General features: G+C 56.3%; 1 protein-coding gene across 1 annotated transcript; it reads left to right on the top strand.

The window, feature by feature from the left end:
* The first annotated feature begins 838 nt into the window (after window positions 1-838).
* On the top strand, window positions 839-18,093 carry TIMM44 (translocase of inner mitochondrial membrane 44). Its single transcript, XM_004059906.4, has 13 exons — window positions 839-1,031; window positions 3,455-3,550; window positions 6,463-6,633; window positions 9,509-9,589; window positions 10,573-10,722; window positions 10,808-10,947; window positions 11,240-11,325; window positions 11,878-11,970; window positions 12,059-12,183; window positions 13,625-13,675; window positions 16,646-16,735; window positions 17,045-17,155; window positions 17,506-18,093. Exons 1-13 carry the CDS (start codon window positions 987-989, stop codon window positions 17,623-17,625), a joined length of 1,359 nt encoding a protein of 452 aa, XP_004059954.1. The 5' UTR covers window positions 839-986; the 3' UTR covers window positions 17,626-18,093.
* Window positions 18,094-18,566: the final 473 nt, after the last annotated feature.

Raw genomic sequence — 18,566 nt, 5'->3', positions numbered from 1 at the left:
AAAAGACCGGGTGCGGTAGCTCACGCCTGTAATCCCAGTGACTCAGAGGCTGAGGCAGGAGGATCGCTTGAGCTTGGGAATTGGAGGCTGCAGTGAGCTAGATTACGACACTGCACTCTAGCCTGGGTGACAGAGCAAACCTCTGGCTCTAAAAAAAAAAAAGGATCCAATAAGACAAACAGCAACAGCAACATACATTAGCTCTCCCAGGGGACCAACCCTCCTCCTCATACCCGGATTGCATGGCCATGTTAAAATACCGCCACTTGGCGGCGGCATTCTTCGAATGGAAAATAGCATCTGGGGTGCTGAAATGACAAAGGCCTGGGCTTCTTCAGGTCAGAGTGTCAATTCACACTGAATCGAAGTAGGACTGGACCACAGTCAGCCCGCTCTCAGCTTCCTCTTCTTATTCGGGGTCAAAACCAACAGGCATCTTCCCAAAGCGCCGCACAAGAGTGGGCTCCTTTGCTTTCTCGGAGCGACTCACTTGCTGGTCTCTCAGCCATTGTCAATCAATCAGTCATTGCAGGGACAGCCATAGACAATTACTCTGGAGCTGGTCCGCCGGTCAATCAGAATCCTATCGAATCCATCCTTGTGGTCGGTGGATCCACGTGCCTGTACCTCCTGCGCCCGGCGTGTTCTGTAGCCGAATCACCGCAGGTGACGGAATCCACGCCCCTGGGCTCCGCCCCCTCGTAGTCGCGCCCAATCACAGATCTGACCCTCCCAGGAGTGCCCTCCCCCGGGCCACATCCAGTCACGGGCCCCGTCCTTCCAAAACACTGCCCTATCAGAGGTTAAGCTCTCTAGGAATTCCCTACCCTTTTAATGCCCCGCCCTATGACGGACCCAATCGGAGGGCTTTCCCTCTCCGAAACCCCGCTCCTGGACCGGCTTTTCTCAGGCTTGCGCCGCTCTAGGCCGAAGCGGCGGATGACGCAACCGGGCCGCGCCGCGAGAAGGTCACACGATTCTCCAACATGGCGGCGGCGGCCCTGCGGAGTGGCTGGTGCCGCTGTCCACGGGTGAGCGGCGGTGCGGCGCTGGCAGGGCGAGCTTAGGGGTCTTCTGGGCCTTCGGCCACCAAGGCTTTCTTCTCAGACCCTTGGCCTTCGCGACCCTTGCTTGGGCTCCGTAGAAAGCTTGGGGTTAGATCTTTGGGTAGCAGAGGCCAGGACAGGGGGCACAGAGCGTGGCCTGAGGGCGGGGACCGAGCTTACCGGGCAGGGGGCGGCGATGCGCGGAGCCTGGGAGGGAGCTGATCACTCTTCGCCCTCTGATCAGACTCCACGTATACAGGAGAGTGAATGGTAGCCGGGGCGGCGGCGTCCCGTGGAAAAAAGTAGAGGGGAAGGCAAAAAAACGTGAAATTCACAGCTCGCGGTTAAATGCCAAGTTCTCTACCAAGAGCATTTCTTGTCTCGTTTCTTCTAACGTTCATTGTGGATGTGCGAGAGGTGGTTCGCGCCCTGGCAGGCTCTTGGGTCCACAGGGCAGTGGCAGTCAAGACGTGTAAGGCGCACTCAGAAAGTAGTACTTCATATTGCTCGTGCTCTTCGTTTTTTCGTTTTTCTTTTTTTTTTTGAGACAGAGTTTCGCTCTTGTCGCCCAGTCTGGAGTGCAATGGCGCGATCTCGGCTCACTGCAACTTCTGCCTCCTTCTGCCTCCGGGTTCAAGCGATTCTCCTGCCTCAGCCTCAGGTGGATCACCTGAGGTCAGGAGTTCGAGATCCACTGGCCAACATGGTGAAATCCCATCTCTACTAAAACCCCATCTGTACTAAAAATACAAAAAAATTAGCCGGGCATGGTGGCGTGCTCCTGTAATCCCAACTACTTGGGAGGCTGAGGCAGGAGAATCACTTGAACCCGGCAGGCGGAGGTTGCAGTGAGCCGAGATCCTGCCACTTTACTCCAGCCTGGGCGACAGAGGGAGACTCCGTCTCAAAAAAAAAAAAAAAAAAAAAGTTATCCTCAAGTAAATACAGGAGATAGTAGGCACCTGTGTAAGTTTGGGATGTTGCATAGGGTTCTCAGAGGTAGGAGGCAGAGAACAGAGAGAAAAACGACCCAGGAAATGTGGAAATGGTGGAGAAGTTGTACCTGGTCTTTTGACATCAACACGCCAGGTTCTGTGCTGGGTGACAGGGTGCCGAGTTGAACAGGACCTGCATAGAGCTTTTTTTTTTCCCCCCCAATTTTTTATGGAGGCAGGGTCTAGCTATGTTGCCCAGGCTGGTCTCAAACTCCTGAGCTCAAACGATCCTTCCGCCTCAGCCTCCCAAAGTATCGGGATTACAGGCATGAGCCACCAGCTCAGTGCCTGCACAGAACTTAAGGCAAGATCTCGGCTCACTGCACCCTCCACCTCCCGGGTTTAAGCAATACTCCTGCCTCAGCCTCCCGAGTAGCTGGGACTACAGGTGTGTGCCACCACGCCCGGCTAATTTTTGTATTTTTGGTAGAGACGGGATTTCACCATGTTGGCCAGGCTGATCTCGAACTCCTGACCGGGTGATCCTCCCACCTCAGCCTCCCAACGTGTTGGGATTACAGGCGTGAGCCACCGCGCCCAGCCAGCAAGTGCCTTTTACATGAGGTCAGCCCAGTCTTTGCCCAGAGTGACTCCCCTAAATTACTCTGTTGATAGCCCAACCCTTGAGGGGGACATTGTAGGTTTATTCCAGAGTTGTCCCTGGGGCAACACATTATCGATGTTTGTGTCTGAAAAATCCAGTTCTCTCATCTTTGGAGGCTGGCAGAAATGGGGTGGGCTGGCAAGAGAAGACTGCTTGCCACTAGTGTAGAAGCTTAGAGTGCCTACTTTCAGACTAAGGGATTAAATTGTACATTTAGCCTTCTTCCCCCCATGGGTTGGCATTTCCTGGGACCTGTCCATTTTCCCCCCAGTTTCAGGGGCACGAGGATAGATGTAGGCCCTGGAGGTACAGACACAGCATTTTCTCTTTCCACCAGCTTCTACTTGCTTCTCAGACTTTGGGAAGATTACAGAGTGCCCGGCATGCATCAGGCATAAGATACAAATTGGCCAATGAGGCCAGGTGCAGTGGCTCATGCCTGTAATCCCAGCACTTTGGAAAACCGGGGGAGGGGTGGATCACCTGAGGTCAGGAGTTCGAGACCAGCCTGGCCAACATGGCAAAACCCCTTCTCTCCTAAAAATACAAATATTAGCCGGATGTGATGGCGCATACCTGTAATTCCAGCTACTCGGGAGACTGAGGCAGGAGAATCGCTTGAACCCGGGAGGCAGAGGTTGCAGGGAGCTGAGATCGCAGCACTGCACTCCAGCCTGAGACTCCGTCTCAAAAAAAAAAAAAAAATGGCCAGTGAGTTGCAGGTGACCCTGCTGTTTTGTGTGTGGTCTGCTTACTTCTCAGTCAACCTCTTGTTAGAATGGATCTTTCTCTTCTCTCCCCCCAATTAGAGATGCCTCGGCAGTGGAATTCAATTTCTTTCCAGCCACAACCTACCCCATGGGTCGACCTATCAGATGCGCCGGCCGGGCGGAGAGCTGCCACTGGTGAGTGACTCAGGATGCTCGGGCCAGCAGACACAGGGGAGGCCCGAAAATTCAGATCCCATTGGCAGGAGGGAGGGGTGGGGCTGTAGAGGTGGCTCACACCATCTCAGTGGTGGGCCTTCTGTGTCCGGGGCTTTCAGAATGACAGATCCCAGCGTGCCTGGCCTTCTTGGTCCCAGAAACACTTGACCTGCCTCTTGCTTGATGTCGTAAGGGGATAAGGTGCTGTCAGAGTAGCCCTTTATGTTGGCTCTAATGCTTGGAAGAGACCCCTGTATTGAACTGAATTCTACTTCCCTGTGACCTCTGCCCGTGGGTACCTCACCAAGCATGGCTATTTCCTTTTCTAGAAGATAGCCCTTTGATCATTGGTACAGAGTCACCTTGTCACAACCAGACCTCAGTTTCTCCTGGTCATTCCTCTTCAACTGTGCTTCTGTTGGTGTCTCAGCATCGTGAGGACAGAAGCCCAAAACCTGACTCCCTTCCCCAGACCTGTACATTCGGGCAGCGCGTACATTCTGTCTCCCTCTCCCTCTGCGCCCAGAGCCTCAGCTCAGCTGCCTCCTTGCAGGCAGCTACCTACCTCTCCAGTCCTGTCCTGGGGCCATCGTGGGTGTGGGACAGGACCTGTGACTCTTTCCCTTTCTTGTCTAGTCCCCCGCCACACACTCACTCCCATGGTTTGTAGCCCAAGAGTCTCTGGTAGGGCTGCGATAAGGTTGTGTGATCCTGGATGATTTTACTTAGAACCTGGGTTTCCCTTGGAGAAAGGCTGGCCAGGGTGGCATCTGAATGGGACTGCAGCCTGCTGACAGGAGGCCTGGCCACCTGTCCTGGGGAGCAGCACTGGGCTTTTTTTTTTTTTTTTTTTTTTTAAGATAGGGTCTCACTCTGTGGCCCAGGCTGGGGTGCAGTGGCACTATCACGGCTCACTGCAGCCTTGAACTCCTGGGCTTAAGCGATCCTCCCACCTCAGCCTTCTGAGTAGCTGGGACCACAGGTGTGTGACTCCACGGGGCCTGAGCACCAGGCTGGATGCAGCTTTCTCTTGTAGCTTCACAGGAGCCAGGGAGGGGGATCCCACCTGGAGCTGGTATACCCAACACAGCTGTGGAAAAGTTGACCACAGACGGCCCCTTCTGCCTGATTGGATTATTGTATGATCATTCATTAAACTGTTTCTCTGTTGTTTTTTTGAAACAGAGTCTCACTCTGTCACCCAGGCTGGAGTACAGGGGTGAGATACCGCTCACTGCAACCTCCACTTCCCGAGTTCAAGCAGTTCTCCTGCCTCTGCCTCAGCAGCTGGGACTACAGGCACGTGCCATCACACCTGGCTAATTTTTGTATTTTTAGTAGAGACAAGGTTTCACCATGTTGGCCAGGCTTGTCTCGGACTCCTGGCCTCAAGTGATCCGCCCACCTTGGTCTCCCAAAGTGCTAGGATTACAGATATGAGCCACTGTGCCCAGCCTGCTTTTTTTTTTTTTTTTTTTTTTGAGATGGAGTCTCATTCCATCACCCAGGCTGGAGTGCAGTGGCACGATCTTGGCTCACTGCAACCTCCAGCTCCTGGGTTCAAGTGATTCTCCTGCCTCAGCCTCCTGAGTAGCTGGCATTACAGGCACCCACCACCACGCCCAGCTAATTTTTGTATTTTTAGTAGAGACGGGGTTTCACTATGTTGGTCAGGCTGGTCTGGAACTCCTGACCTCAGGTGATCCACCCACCTTGGCCTCCCAAAGTGCTGAGATTACAGGCAGGAGCCACTGCACCCGGCCTTGTTTTGCTTTCACAAGGCTTTATCTTTTGAGCAGTTTTAGGTTTACAGAAAAATCCAACAGAATGTCCAAAGAGTTGCCATGCCCCTCCTCTCCCATCCGGCACACAGTTTTCTATTCTTCACGTCTTGCATTAGTGTGGTGCATCTGTTACGATTGACTGGATGTTGATACATTATTATTAATAAATGCATGGTTTACCTTCCGGTTCCCTCTTGGTGGTGTACATTCTCTGTGATTACAGTATCATAAGAGTAGTTTCACTGCCCTAACATTTTTCTGTGTTCCCGTTACTCATCTCACCCTCTTCCTACCAACCCCTGGCAACCACTGATCTTTTACTGTCTCCTTAGTTTTGCCTTTTCCAGAATGTTCCATAGTTGGAATCAGACAGTATGTAGCCTTTTCAGATTGGCTTCTTTCACTTAGTGCAATATACATTTAAGGTTCCTCTGTGTCTTTTCACAGCTTGAGAGCATATTTCTTGTTTGTTTTTTAAATTATTTTATTTTATTTTATTTGAGATGGAGTCTCGCTCTGTCACCCAGACTGGAGTGCTGTGGCATAATCTTGGCTCACTGCAGCCTCTTCCTCCTGGGTTCAAGCAATTCTTGTGCCTCAGCCTTCTGAGTAGCTGGGACTAAAGCACACACCACCATGCCCAGCTAACTTTTGCATTTTTAGTAGAGATGAGGTTTCACCATTTTGGCCAGGCTGGTCTCGAACTCCTGACCTCAGGTGATCTGCCCGCCTCAGCCTCCCAAAGTACTGGGATTACAGGCGTGAACCACCGCGCCTGGCCTGTTTTTTAAATAGGGTGCTGTGTTGCCGAGGTTGGTCTCAAAACTCATGACCTCAAGCAATCCTCCCTCCTCAGCCTCCTAAAGTGGCTGAGAGCTCATTTTTTTTCAGCACTGAATAATATTCTGTTGTCTGGATATACCACACTTTTATCACATGCTGTTTCTTTGTTTTTTATTATTATTATAAAAGAGATAGCTAATCATCATTAAATGTATATCAACAGAAAAGAGAACATTTAAAAAAATCCCTGAGTCCCTCTGTGGGGCATTTCATTCTATGTTCTACTATGTTCTTTAAATTTTTTTTCTTGTACATTCTTTCTAGTCCAAATCATATTCTTCTGGAAACAGAAAAGGCTTTCTGTCCGGCTTGCTAGATAATGTCAAACAAGAATTAGCCAAAAACAAAGAAATGAAAGAAAGTATAAAAAAATTCCGTGATGAGGCCAGAAGGCTAGAAGAATCAGACGTGCTCCAGGAGGCCAGAAGGAAATACGTGAGTTTCTTTGCTGCTTTTTTTTCCCCCGCCCAGGCTGGAGTGTAGTGGTGCGATCTTGGCTCACTGCAACCTCCGCCTCCCAGGTTCAAGTGATTCCCCTGCCTCAGCCTCCCGAGTAGCTGGGCTTACAGGCACGCGCCACCACGCCCAGCTAATTTTTGTATTTTTAGTAGAGACGGGGTTTCACCATGTTGGCCAGGCTGGTCTCAAACTCCTGACCTCAAGTGATCCGCCCGCCTCAGCCTTCCAAAGTGCTGGGATTACAGGCGTGAGCCACTGCGTTGGGCCCCTTTGCTTCTTACCTTTCTTGGTTGACGTGTTTGTTTCCAGGGCCAGGGTTTCTCCAGGCCAGGGACAGCCAGAGGAGCTCAGGGCTGGACGGTTGGGGGCAGGGTGGCTCGTGAGGAAGTGAGGTCACTGCTCTGATGCACTAATGAGAGGGAGCCAGGGGACAGGTACCGGTCTCCAGGCCTCTGGGTTCTGCCATGAGACCATGCAGTGTTCTGTGCAGCTTGAAGCATGGTCCCCAGACCAGCAGCAGTGGCTGCTCCTAGGAGTGGATGAGCAATGCAGAGAGGCTCACACCCTCCCAAACTGCCAGGCCAGCGCCCGCATCTTCACAGGCCCCCAGGCAATGCATGCACACCAGCTATGGGATGCAGCACTCCTGAGAGCTCCCAGCTGTAGCCCTCTGAGTGGAGCCTGGTGGAAACTGGGTGATGGTGCTGGTATTTTATTTTATTTTATTTTATTTTATTTTATTTTATGAGATGGAGTCTTGCTCTGTCATCCAGGCCGGAGTGCAGTGGCGTGACCTTGGCTCACTGCAACCTCCAGCTCCTGATTCTCCTGCCTCAGCCTCCCGGACAGCTGGGATTACAGGCGCCCGCCACCACACCCAGCTGATTTGTTGTTGTTTTTTGAAGCAGAGTCTTACTCCATTGCCCAGGCTGGAGTGCAGTGGTACGATTTTGGCTCAACACAACCTCTGCCTCCTAGGCTCAAGCGATTCTCCTGCCTCAGCCTCCCGAGTAGCTGGGATTACAGACACACACCACTACTGCCCAGCTAATTTTTGTATTTTTAGTAAAGACAGGGTTTCACCATGTTGGCCAGGCTGGCCTTGAACTCCTGACCTCAAATGATCCACCTGCCTTGGCCTTCCAAAGTGCTGAGATTATAGGCGTAAGCCACTGCGCCCAGCCCTATATTTCTTTTTATAGAGACGGGGTTTCACCATGTTGGCCAGGCTGGTCTCAAACTCCTGGCCTCAAGTGATCTGCCCGTCTCAGCTTCCCAAAGTGCTGGGATTACAGGTGTGAGCCACTGCTCCCAGCCTGTCATTATCAATTGTCACTTCTCTTCTTGAGCAGCTGCCAAGCCCTGGCTTCTGGGAATGGCTCTGCATTCCTTTATTTGTAAGGGCCCTGCGAGGCAGTTACAGTGTCCCCATCTTACCAATGAGCAGCTGAGCCTCAGAGATGCAGGCACCTGCCACGGGTCCCTTGGATTTTGGTTTGGTTTGGTTTCATTTGTGTTTTTTTGTTTGTTTGTTTTTTGTTTTTCTCTTTTGAGATGGAGTCTTGCTCTGTCAGCCAGGCCGGAGTGCAATGGTGCGATCTCGGCTCACTGCAACCTCTGTCTCCATGGGTTCAAGCGATTCTCCTGCCTCAGCCTTCCAAATAGCTGGAATTACAGGCGCCCGCCACCACTCCAGGCTAATTTTTGTATTTTTAGTGGAGATGGGGTTTCATCACTTTGGCCAGGCTGGTGTTGAACTCCTGACCTCAGGTGATCCATCCGCCTTGGCCTCCCAGAGTGCTGGGATTACAGGCATGAGCCACCGTGCCCAGCCTAGTTTGGTTTTTTGAGACAGGGTCTTGCTCTGTCACCCTGGCTGGAGTGCAGTGGTGTGATCACAGCTTACTGCAGTCTTGACCTTCCCATGTTCAGGTGATTCTCCCACCTTAGCCTCCTGAGTAGCTGTGACTAAAGGCATGGGATACCACGCCTGGCTAATTTTTTTATATTTCTAGAGACAGGGTCTCACCATGTTGCCTGTGCTGGTCTCGAACTCTCTGGGCTCAAGCGATCCTCCCATCTCAGCTTCCCAAAGAGCTGGGACTACAGCTCACATGTCCAGCCCCTCTTTATCATTAATGCAGGGGTCATCTGAAGACACAGCAGGCTGAGTTTGGAGTGGGATGGATGGAGCGGGAGACATAAGACCAAGCTGTGGTGGCTGGAGGCTGGATGAGGAGCACAGTGATGACAGGCAAGGCCACCTCCTACCACCCGGTGAAAGGCGAAGGCTGGGCCTCCTGTTCTCAGGAGGTAGCTGCCAAGCGGGGACCCGAGTCTGCCGGCCTTCTGAGGAAGGAGCTCACCGCTGCTGAGACCCTCAATCCAAGCCATGTGGGCAGCCGGGGGCCCTGGAGGCAGCGCATGCTGGCAGGTGTGGGGAGGGAGGGCTGCGGAGAAGATGCTTCTTGGACCTTTGGCTGTAAGAGAAATGTCACTGCCATGTCAGAACATACAGACTTAAAGACACAACGGTTGGCCAGGCACAGTGGCTCACACCTGTAATCCCAGCACTTTGGGAGGCCGAGGCGGGTGGATCACTTGAGGTCAGAAGTTTGAGACCAGCCTGGCCAACGCGGTAAAACCCTGTCTCTACTGAAAATACAAAAATTAGCCAGGCATGGTGGTGGGCCCTGTAGTCCCAGCTACTCGAGAGGCTGGGGCAGGAAAATCGCTTGAACCTGGGAGGAGGAAGTTGCAGTGAGCTGAGATCGTGCCACTGCACTCCAGCCTGGGCAACGGAGACATTGTCTCAAAAAAAAAAAAAAAGGACACGACGCTCTTTACCTAGAAAACCATCGAGTCAGAAACCGTGCGGACGAGCGAGGTGCTACGGAAGAAGCTTGGGGAGCTGACGGGCACCGTGAAGGAGGTAACAGTTCCACGCCCGCCTGGAGCCGCCGGGGCCATCAAAGTCCCCTGGCCGCCGGAGGCTGGAGGAAGAGTCGGCTTCTGGGTGGGGGTGGCTTGGCAGCAGTGGGTGGCATGGGGCGTGCTGCCACCCTCGGGAAGGTTTCAGGAGTTCCCGGCACATGCAGGGTGAGGTCAGACTGGCAACCTTGCATGACCGTTGACCCAGGGAGTCAGCAGCAGTAAGTGCTGCTAGCCAGGACTCGAGGAGAAAATGAAAATGTTTTTCCTGCCTAAAAATAGGAGGGGAGGGGCCGCTTCCACCCCCTCCCGAGGGTAGAGGCGGGAGGCAGGATTCCTGGGGTGCTGCGGGCTCTCCTCGGTTGTCTGTTCTGTCCAGCTTTGTGCAGCATGGGGCACCCTCACCGCCGTTCTTTCCCCGGGGTCCCCTCCTTGGGAATCCTTGCTGCCAGGCAGTTCCTGGGTCTCCAGAAGACTCCTGCCCATTTTGGAAAGGGGCCAGTGGATCCAGCGTCTCACCCAGAGCCCAGGGCCAGCATCCCGGAAGCCGTGGCGGTGTGCTCGTGGCTCTGGGGGTGCCGGTGTGCTCATGGCTCTGGGGGTGGCGGTGTGCTCGTGGCTCTGGGGGTGCCGGTGTGCTCGTGGCTCTGGGGGTGCCGGTGTGCTCGTGGCTCTGGGGGTGCCGGTGTGCTCGTGGCTCTGGGGGTGCCGGTGTGCTCGTGGCTCTGGGGGTGGCGGTGTGCTCGTGGCTCTGGGGGTGCCGGTGTGCTCGTGGCTCTGGGGGTGCCGGTGTGCTCGTGGCTCTGGGGGTAGCGGTGTGCTCATGGCTCTGGGGGTGCCGCATACCACATGAGCACAGAAGGCCTCTGCCGGCCTGGGGGAGTCAGATCCGCCCTTCTCTCCGGCAGGAATTCATTCCTCCTGCCCAGTCCCCCGGCCGCCACGGCCGGTGCCAACGCCCCCTCTCTGTGTCTGTCTCAGTAGAGCCTTCACGAAGTCAGTAAAAGTGATCTCGGCCGGAAAATCAAGGAGGGCGTGGAGGAAGCAGCCAAGACGGCCAAGCAGTCGGCCGAGTCGGTATCCAAAGGCGGGGAGAAGCTGGGCAGGACAGCGGCCTTCAGAGCCCTCTCCCAGGTGAGCCCAGTCCTGGGCTAGGGCGTGCAGCCTGGGGCGGCCGAACCCAGACACCCACCCCAGCCCCGCTGTGCCTCCCTCGCAGGGGGTGGAGTCCGTGAAGAAGGAAATTGACGACAGCGTCCTGGGACAGACCGGGCCCTACCGGAGGCCCCAGCGACTCCGGAAGAGAACGGAGTTTGCGGGAGATAAGTTCAAGGAGGAGAAAGTGTTTGAGCCAAACGAGTAGGTACCAGCCCGTGGCCCTCGCTGCCCCCATTTTGGGCAGCTTTCACTGCTGTCTATTTCGGGAGCCCACCAATGGTTCCCTCCTGAGTCCGTTTCTTGAGTTTGCCTTCTGCCCAAGATTCCTGGCTCCCTCGAATTTGAGGGTGAGAGGCGAGTGTGGGGTCCTCAGAGCCCCTAGGTTTGAGGTCTCAGCTGCCTGCTGTCCTCTGCTGCCCCTGCCTGCAGCCGCAGGAGGGCACAGGGTGGCCCCGGGGCTGCCGCTCACCTCAGGGCCCACCCTCTTCCCCAGGGAGGCCCTGGGGGTCGTGCTGCACAAGGACTCCAAGTGGTACCAGCAGTGGAAGGACTTCAAGGAGAACAACGTGGTGTTTAACCGTGAGTGAAGGTGTCTTGGAGGGCAGGTGACTCTGTCCCGGGCAGTTGGTGGACCGCAAGGTGATCTCCCTGCATTGGGCACAAGACAGCCCCGTTTTGCAGAGGAGGAGATCGGGGTCAGAGTGGGCCGGTCACTTCTTTGCGGTCACACGTTGGTGCGGCTGTAGATTCTGCCGCCAGAAGCCAGGTGCTCCCTCATAAGCACAGTCAGGGCCCCGAAACGAGCCGCAGGCCCCTGTCCCTTGTCCTGTGAGGACTGCTAGAGGCCTGTGTTTCCTTTGTAGTGAAAGCAACAGCCAGCGGGGTGGCGGCCCATAACTTATACAGCCCCACTAGGGCCGCAGCTGAGGGGCCTCTGCGCCTGGCCAGGTAGGTGGTCAGGCAGCGGTCCCCAAGCACAGATGAGGATGCAGGTCCACAGCCGTCCCCTCCCTGACCCCACCCGTGTCAGGGTGGATCCCGCAGGGGTCACAGGGAGCCCCTGGAAGCTGTGAGGGAGGGTTATGTTTCTGGAAGGGGCCCCTTCTCCAGCATCTGCCCCATCTTCCACAGGGTTCTTCGAGATGAAGATGAAGTATGACGAAAGCGACAACGCGTTCATCCGGGCATCCCGGGCCCTTACGGACAAGGTCACCGACTTGCTGGGTGAGTGAGTCATCCCTGGACCTCGCAGGCTGGTGGTGGGGCGGGGTCCCCGGCCTTCCCCCCGAACTCCCGGCTCTGCTCCCTGCAGGGGGCCTGTTCTCCAAGACAGAGATGTCGGAGGTGCTCACGGAGATCCTCCGGGTGGACCCGGCCTTTGACAAGGACCGGTTTCTGAAACAGTGCGAGACCGACATCATCCCCAATGTCCTGGAGGTGGGTGCCACACCCCCAGGACCCCTCCCAGGTGGCAGGTCCTGGCTCCACCACCTCCCCTGCCCCAGCCGGCACCCTGGGTGCTGCCAGGGAACTCTGCTGCCGAGGCTGTTTTCTGAGGAGGCTGGTTGCACACGGGCTCCTGCCAGGCTGCAGCTGCCCCATGAGCTGTGCCCGAAGCCCTTCCTGGGCCTTACTGGCACCTCCGGTACCTCCAGATGCTGTTTCCCTCACTCCTCCTGCCTGAGGCTGTTGTTCCTTTGAGGTTGCTGGGAGCAGCTGCTGGAGGCTAGGGATTGTCTCAGGTGCCTGGAGCCCCTCACCCCTTGGGAGAAGTGGGCGTCTGTCTTCAGACATCAGAGCTGGCCCCAGGCCACGTCTGACCCAGAGCTGCAGCCGAGGGGGTTCCCTCACGGTGCTGTCCCTGGCAACTAGACCCTCGTTGGGCTTATAGATGAGGGTATCTTGCTCAAGGTCATGCTGCAGCCTGCCCCCTACAAGCCTCTCCCTGAGGTTGGTGGCCTCTTGTCTTCCCTGCTGCCTCTGCCTCTCTGCAGCCCCCAGGATGCAGGAGGAGCCTGGACACCTTCAGCCCAGTCGGGCCAGGCCTCTGGAAGGCCCTTCATGGGACTCTCCATCCTTGGCCCCGCCGGCCTCCGCCCAATGTCCTCTTCCTCCTCCAGTTTCCAGTATCCTTCCCGCCACTTCGGGCAGGGCTGGGAGGCGGTGCAGATGGGCGCCATGCCCCAAAACAGCAGCCTGAGCACCGCAGTGCCTTCCGGGATGGGTGATGGGTGCCAAGTGTTCTGGCCACCCACCCCCTGCCGCTCACAGCTTTCACCACCAGCATCCGGCTCCTTCCCGCTCTTCTCCCCGCTCCAGGCACCTCCCTCCCCCTCATCGGATCCGGCCCAGGCTCCAGGATCCTGTGGAAGCAGCTCCCAGCCCAGGCATACCCCCTGCAGCCCACCCCTCCCTCTCGCTGCCCCCAGCAGTTAGGAGGCAGCCGGTCCCATGGTGGGCCTTGCAGTCCGAAATGTGGTCCCCTGGGGGGACAGAGGACATGGGCTCACTGCGGGAGCCGGAGTTGGGTCCTCATCTCCCTGGCTTGGATTCCTGACCAGGCTGAAAGCTGGGTCCCCAGCCACCTTTCTCTTCCTCCACCAGGTTCCAGGGGGGTCCCCCTGTGGGGTGCCTCCTGGGTGGTCGCCCGCAGGCTGTCCTCCGCCTGTGCCCAGGCCAGAGCCAGGCACTGACACCAGCAGGGACGGGCCTGGGGAGGGACACCCAGTGCCACAGCTCCACCCGCGCCCCACAGGTGGCAGCCGGGGGTGTCTGAGGAAACTCCCCACCCCGCACCACTGGAGAATGTTCCTAGGACCTCGCCTGCTGCCTGAAAAGCCCACTCTCGTTCTGGTGCTTATTTTCCCTTCCTTTTTAGGCCATGATTTCTGGAGAGCTTGACATTCTCAAAGACTGGTGCTATGAAGCTGTGAGTACTTCCTTTTTTTTTTTTTTTTTTTTTTTTTTTAAGGCCTAAAAAATCACCATGGAGAAGTTCCACTTCGGTGGCTCGGTTGGGGTAGCTCCCAACAGGCAGGACCTGGGCTCCTGGTGGGGGAATCCTCACGTCTCACCCTCCGAGAGCCTGACATCCCCCCCTACCCCTTTCCATTCCTCAGCGTGTGACACATCTGGGCTCTCAGGCTGGACACCGGGTCACCCGCCAGTCCTTTGCTCCCAGACTGTAAACTTTGTTAGGGAGATTCCTTCTCTGGGCTGGTGTCTAAGAGATGGCTGGTTGGGGGTGTCCCCTGGGCCCGTGAGAGATCACAAAGCTGCCAATTTTACTGGGCCTTTTTTTTCCCTCCAATCTTAAAATAATTTTGGTTAGGTCTGGGCGCAGTGGCCTATGCCTTCAATCCCAGCAGCCCAAGGCGGGAGATTGCTTGAGCCCAGGCATTCAAGACTAGCCTGGGAAACATAGCAAGATCCCGTCTCTACAAAAAAATTTAAAATGAGCCAAGTGGCAGGGTGCGGTGGCTCATGCCTGTAATCCCAGCACTTTGGGATGCCAAGGCAGGCGATTGCCTGAGCTCAAGAGTTCGAGACCAGCCTGGGCAACATGATGAAACCCCATCTCTACTAAAATAAAAAGTTAGCCAGGCATGCTGGTGCATGTCTGTAATCCCAGCTACTGGGGAGGCTGAGGCAGTAGAATTGCTTAAATCCGGGAGGCGGAGGTTACAGTGAGCTGAGGTCGCGCCACTGTACTTCAGCCTGGGCAACAGAGCAAGATTCTGTCTCCAAAAAAAAAAAAAAAAAAATGAGCCAAGCGTGGAGGCAGGCACCTGTTGTCCCAGCTATTAGGGAGGCTGAGGTGGGAGGATCACTTGAGCTCAGGAGGTCAAGGCTGCAGTGAGTCATCGCACCACAGCACTCCAGCCTGGGTGACAGATCAAGACACTGTCACTAAGGAAATAATAGGTCAGGCACGGTGGCTCATGCCTGTAATCCCAGCACTTTGGGAGGCTGAGGTGGGCATATCACCTGAGGTCAGGAGTTTGAGACCAGTCTGGCCAACATGGTGAAACCCCGTCTCTACTAAAAATACAAAAATTAGCCAGGCCTGGTGGTGGGCGCCTGTAATCCCAGCTACTCGGGAGGCTGAGGCAGGAGAATCGCTTGAACCCAGGAGGCAGAGGTTGCAGTGAGCCAAGATTGCACCACTGCACTCCAGCCTGGGCAACAGAGCGAGACTGTCTTAAAAAAAAAGAAATAATAATTTAGGGAAGGAGAGTCCCAGGAGAGGTGATTGCAGCCATGAAGTAAAATGAGGTGTCTGGGGGCCAACTGCCCTATTTCAGGTGGCTGCAGTGGCCTGGGGTGCAGGCTGGGACCGGGGGTCAGGGAGAGTGTGGGTCTCCCACATGACTTGGGGGGCTGGGAGTCAAGTGGGGTTTGAAGGTGTCACCCACCCCACTTCCCAGGCCAGAGCAGAGTCCCTGTGCTCACCTCCCACGGGTCGTGAGAATGAAGTGTGATCACAGAAACCAGGGCAGTGCTGGCCCCTGGCCAGAGGGAACCCACAGAGGTAACCCTGGTAACCAAACAGCCCCTGGAAGAGTTGGGGGAGCTTTCATCGGTGACCCAGGGCCGCCACCTATGGGGCATGGATGGGGTTGCGGCACTGGGTGCCCCTCCCCAGGCCCTGGGAGCCTCTAGCTGTCCTCACGACATGATCCTGAAACATAGATCCAAACAAAACATCGATAGTCTTCCCACACCAGGACGGAGCTGTGTCCTGATGAGGTCTCGACTGCTTCTCAGAGTCAAGGCTTGGGGTTCGGGGGCCACCAGCAGCACCGCGTACCTGGGGTCTGGTCTAGCTGTCTGCCCCATCCCTGGCAGCCTCCCTGTCCCTGCCTGAGTCCATCCCTGTGGGGCTCCCAGCTCTCATCTCCTCAGGCCACCTCATCTCACCCTATTCGCTCCCCGACCTGTGTGTTTCTTTCCCCCGGCTTCTTCGTATTAAGCGATCCAGAATCGTTCTTGGCTAATTCTATTCTGCACCCAGCTCATAAACAACTTGGAAAAAGCAGAGGAGAAGATGTCAGATTTTCTTTTTAAATACTCCCCTGCATGGTGACTAATCCAGCAGGCATTTATGAGTTTCAATGTGGATTTTTTTTTTTTTTTTTTGGTTTTTTGTTTTGTTTTTACCTTGGGACCATTACGCCACAGCTGACTCGCTTTGCCAGGGAGCTGCTGGTGCCCTGGAAACACAGCTGAAGTTCCAGCCACGTCCACAGAAGTGTTTTTAAAATGTCACCTTTAAGAAACCGAACAAGTAGGATTGGCTCTGTTTTTTTTTTTTCTCTCCCCTCCGCGGATCAGTCATTTCCATAAAAAGTAGATGCTATCAGAACATCTTTTCTCTTATGGTTTCATGCCAAGCCCAGAGAAACCTCCAGTGAAAACGTGTCTCGGGGGCTGTTTCCTGTGCCTGGCACAGGCGCAGGGGGTTGAGGGTGACACTGGGGGCTGGTCAGTGACAGAGGCAGCCTCAGGCTGAGGGACAGATCCTAGAAGAGGCGTTTGATCTCAGGCCAAGATTCAGAGTGCGGCGAATATGGAAGTATTAAAGATCAGCCAAGGGGCTGCCAGCTTAGCCCTGGGAATAGATTTGGGATTTTGTTCCAAGAGAATCACCCACTTTGCTGATTAATCCTGTTTTCATTGGGTCATCTGGATAGAGTGTTGTTCCCAGGAGAGGGAAGCGTGTGATCTGGGCCAATAAGTGGGTGGCACCTGCCTCCCCACTTGGACCTGGGTTCTTGGCCTCTGCCATTGCTGGCTGGCGGCAGGGCACCTGGGCACCAGGGTGTGTGGGCAGCAGCTCTGTGTGGCGTGGTGCCCGCCCTGGGTGGCATCACGCAGGCGTGTCGGCCTCTCATTGCAGACTTACAGCCAGCTGGCCCACCCCATCCAGCAGGCCAAGGCGCTGGGTCTCCAGTTCCATTCTCGCATCCTAGACATTGACAACGTCGACGTAAGCACCTCGCAGTGGGGGCCTGGGCCACCATCGGGGGTGGGAACTATGGCCCAGACAGGGCTCAGGAGGTGGCCTTGCCAGGGGCTGGGGGCCATGGGCTGATCCAAGAGGTCTTGGGCTTGTCCAAGGGGAGGTTCTCGAGGGAGGCCTGGTCCTGGCCTGAGAGGCAAGGCCCACAGGGAGGGACCGGTGCTGGGCCTGGTGCTGGAGCCTTCTCCCAGCAGGGCCTAGGCGCAGGGGTTTCACCTCCAGGGGAGCAGCCGGGCCGTCCTCTGAGGCACACCCCCCCTCTTGGCCCCTCTGCAGCTGGCCATGGGCAAGATGATGGAGCAGGGGCCGGTGCTGATCATCACCTTCCAGGCACAGCTGGTGATGGTGGTCAGGAACCCCAAAGGCGAGGTGGTGGAGGGCGACCCGGTGAGTGAGGGAGTGGGATGGGGCAGGCACACGACACCGCCTGTCCCCAAGATCTGTGTGTGGCCACCTGGCAGAGACCCCAGCTCAGAGCCCTGAAGCTCTGGGACTGGGTGGGGATGTGGAGAAACCTCTGGGCCAGAGTTTGGGGTTGAGGGAGGTCGGAGACCAGCAGACCTGTCTGTTTTTACCAAGGCCTGAGTGGTTCCTGAGTCTAGGCAATTGTGCTGGCCTCTGCTCCCAGCCCCTGGGGAAGTTGTCGGTGGCTCCTGCCCCACAGAGCCTGGCCCCCCCCAGAGCTGCCTGGGTCACCTCAACCCTCTCAACAGTGCCCTTCCCACCCCACCCTGCAGGACAAGGTGCTGCGGATGCTGTACGTGTGGGCGCTCTGCCGAGACCAGGACGAGCTCAACCCCTACGCGGCCTGGCGGCTCCTGGACATCTCGGCCTCCAGCACCGAGCAGATTCTCTGAGTGTGGTGCCGGAGCCAGGGAGCCCCGGGCTGGGTCATCAGGCACAGAGGCACCGCAACACCACCTGCGGCAACTCCAGACCTCTGGGAACAAGACTGCGGGCTCTGCCCCCAGCTCTGCCAGGACGGCTGCAAGACCAGCTGGCCCGGGAGGGGACAACGGGCTGTTGCGGGTGCGCGGCAGCTGGAGACACTCCCCCCAGGGCCAAACCCTGCCCTGTTGCTCTGCCCTGCAGGGGTCCCGGCGCCTGGTCACCTGGGGTGCACACAGGTCACACAGTGCCAAGAGGCCCCAGGGCCCAGGGATTCCCCCCACAGCAGGGTGGGACCCGGGACCCGCGGCTCAGTGGTCCGCTAGCCACGTCAGCCAAGCCACTTTAGGTCCATTTTTTTATTTTAACAGTGCTGTTCCATCTTGTGCATAAGCCTGAGATTCGGAAAGAATAAAACACCGAATTGCAGAAGAGCAGCTACGGAGTCTTAAGTGTCTTCTCTGGCGCGGGAGTGGCCGAGGCGATGGTGGGGGTGGGAGCGGGCGGCTGCTCTGGGAGGCGGTCAAGGTCGAGTGAGGAACTGCAGCCGCAGTGGGTGGACGCCTTGCCCAGGGCTGGACCCTGAGTTGGAAGACGAGGCCAGTGACAGACAAAACTAGGGGGACTTACTCATCCCAGTGACCTGCCTGAGCTCTCTGAGAATTGAGGTCCCCAGGGCCGGGGGAGCTTGAGTGCCCATATGAGTGTTTTAGGGACACAGGTCCCCCCACAAACAGGGAGTTTCGAGTGGGGTCTATCGCGGAGGAGAATGCGGGCACAGGGCAGGCTGGGGGGCCCGAAGTGCCAGGGGAGGTGGGAGTGGCAGCTGCCCACTCCCCGGCGAGGTCGTGGGTGCTCGCGGGTCCTAGAGGCTGGGGTTCCGTCCTCCCGCAGGCCCGGGCGGGGTCGC

This window comes from Gorilla gorilla, chromosome 20, assembly GCF_029281585.2.
Source record: "Gorilla gorilla gorilla isolate KB3781 chromosome 20, NHGRI_mGorGor1-v2.1_pri, whole genome shotgun sequence".
NCBI classification, from domain to species: domain Eukaryota; kingdom Metazoa; phylum Chordata; class Mammalia; order Primates; family Hominidae; genus Gorilla; species Gorilla gorilla.
This window is presented reverse-complemented; position numbering and strand designations above follow the sequence as displayed.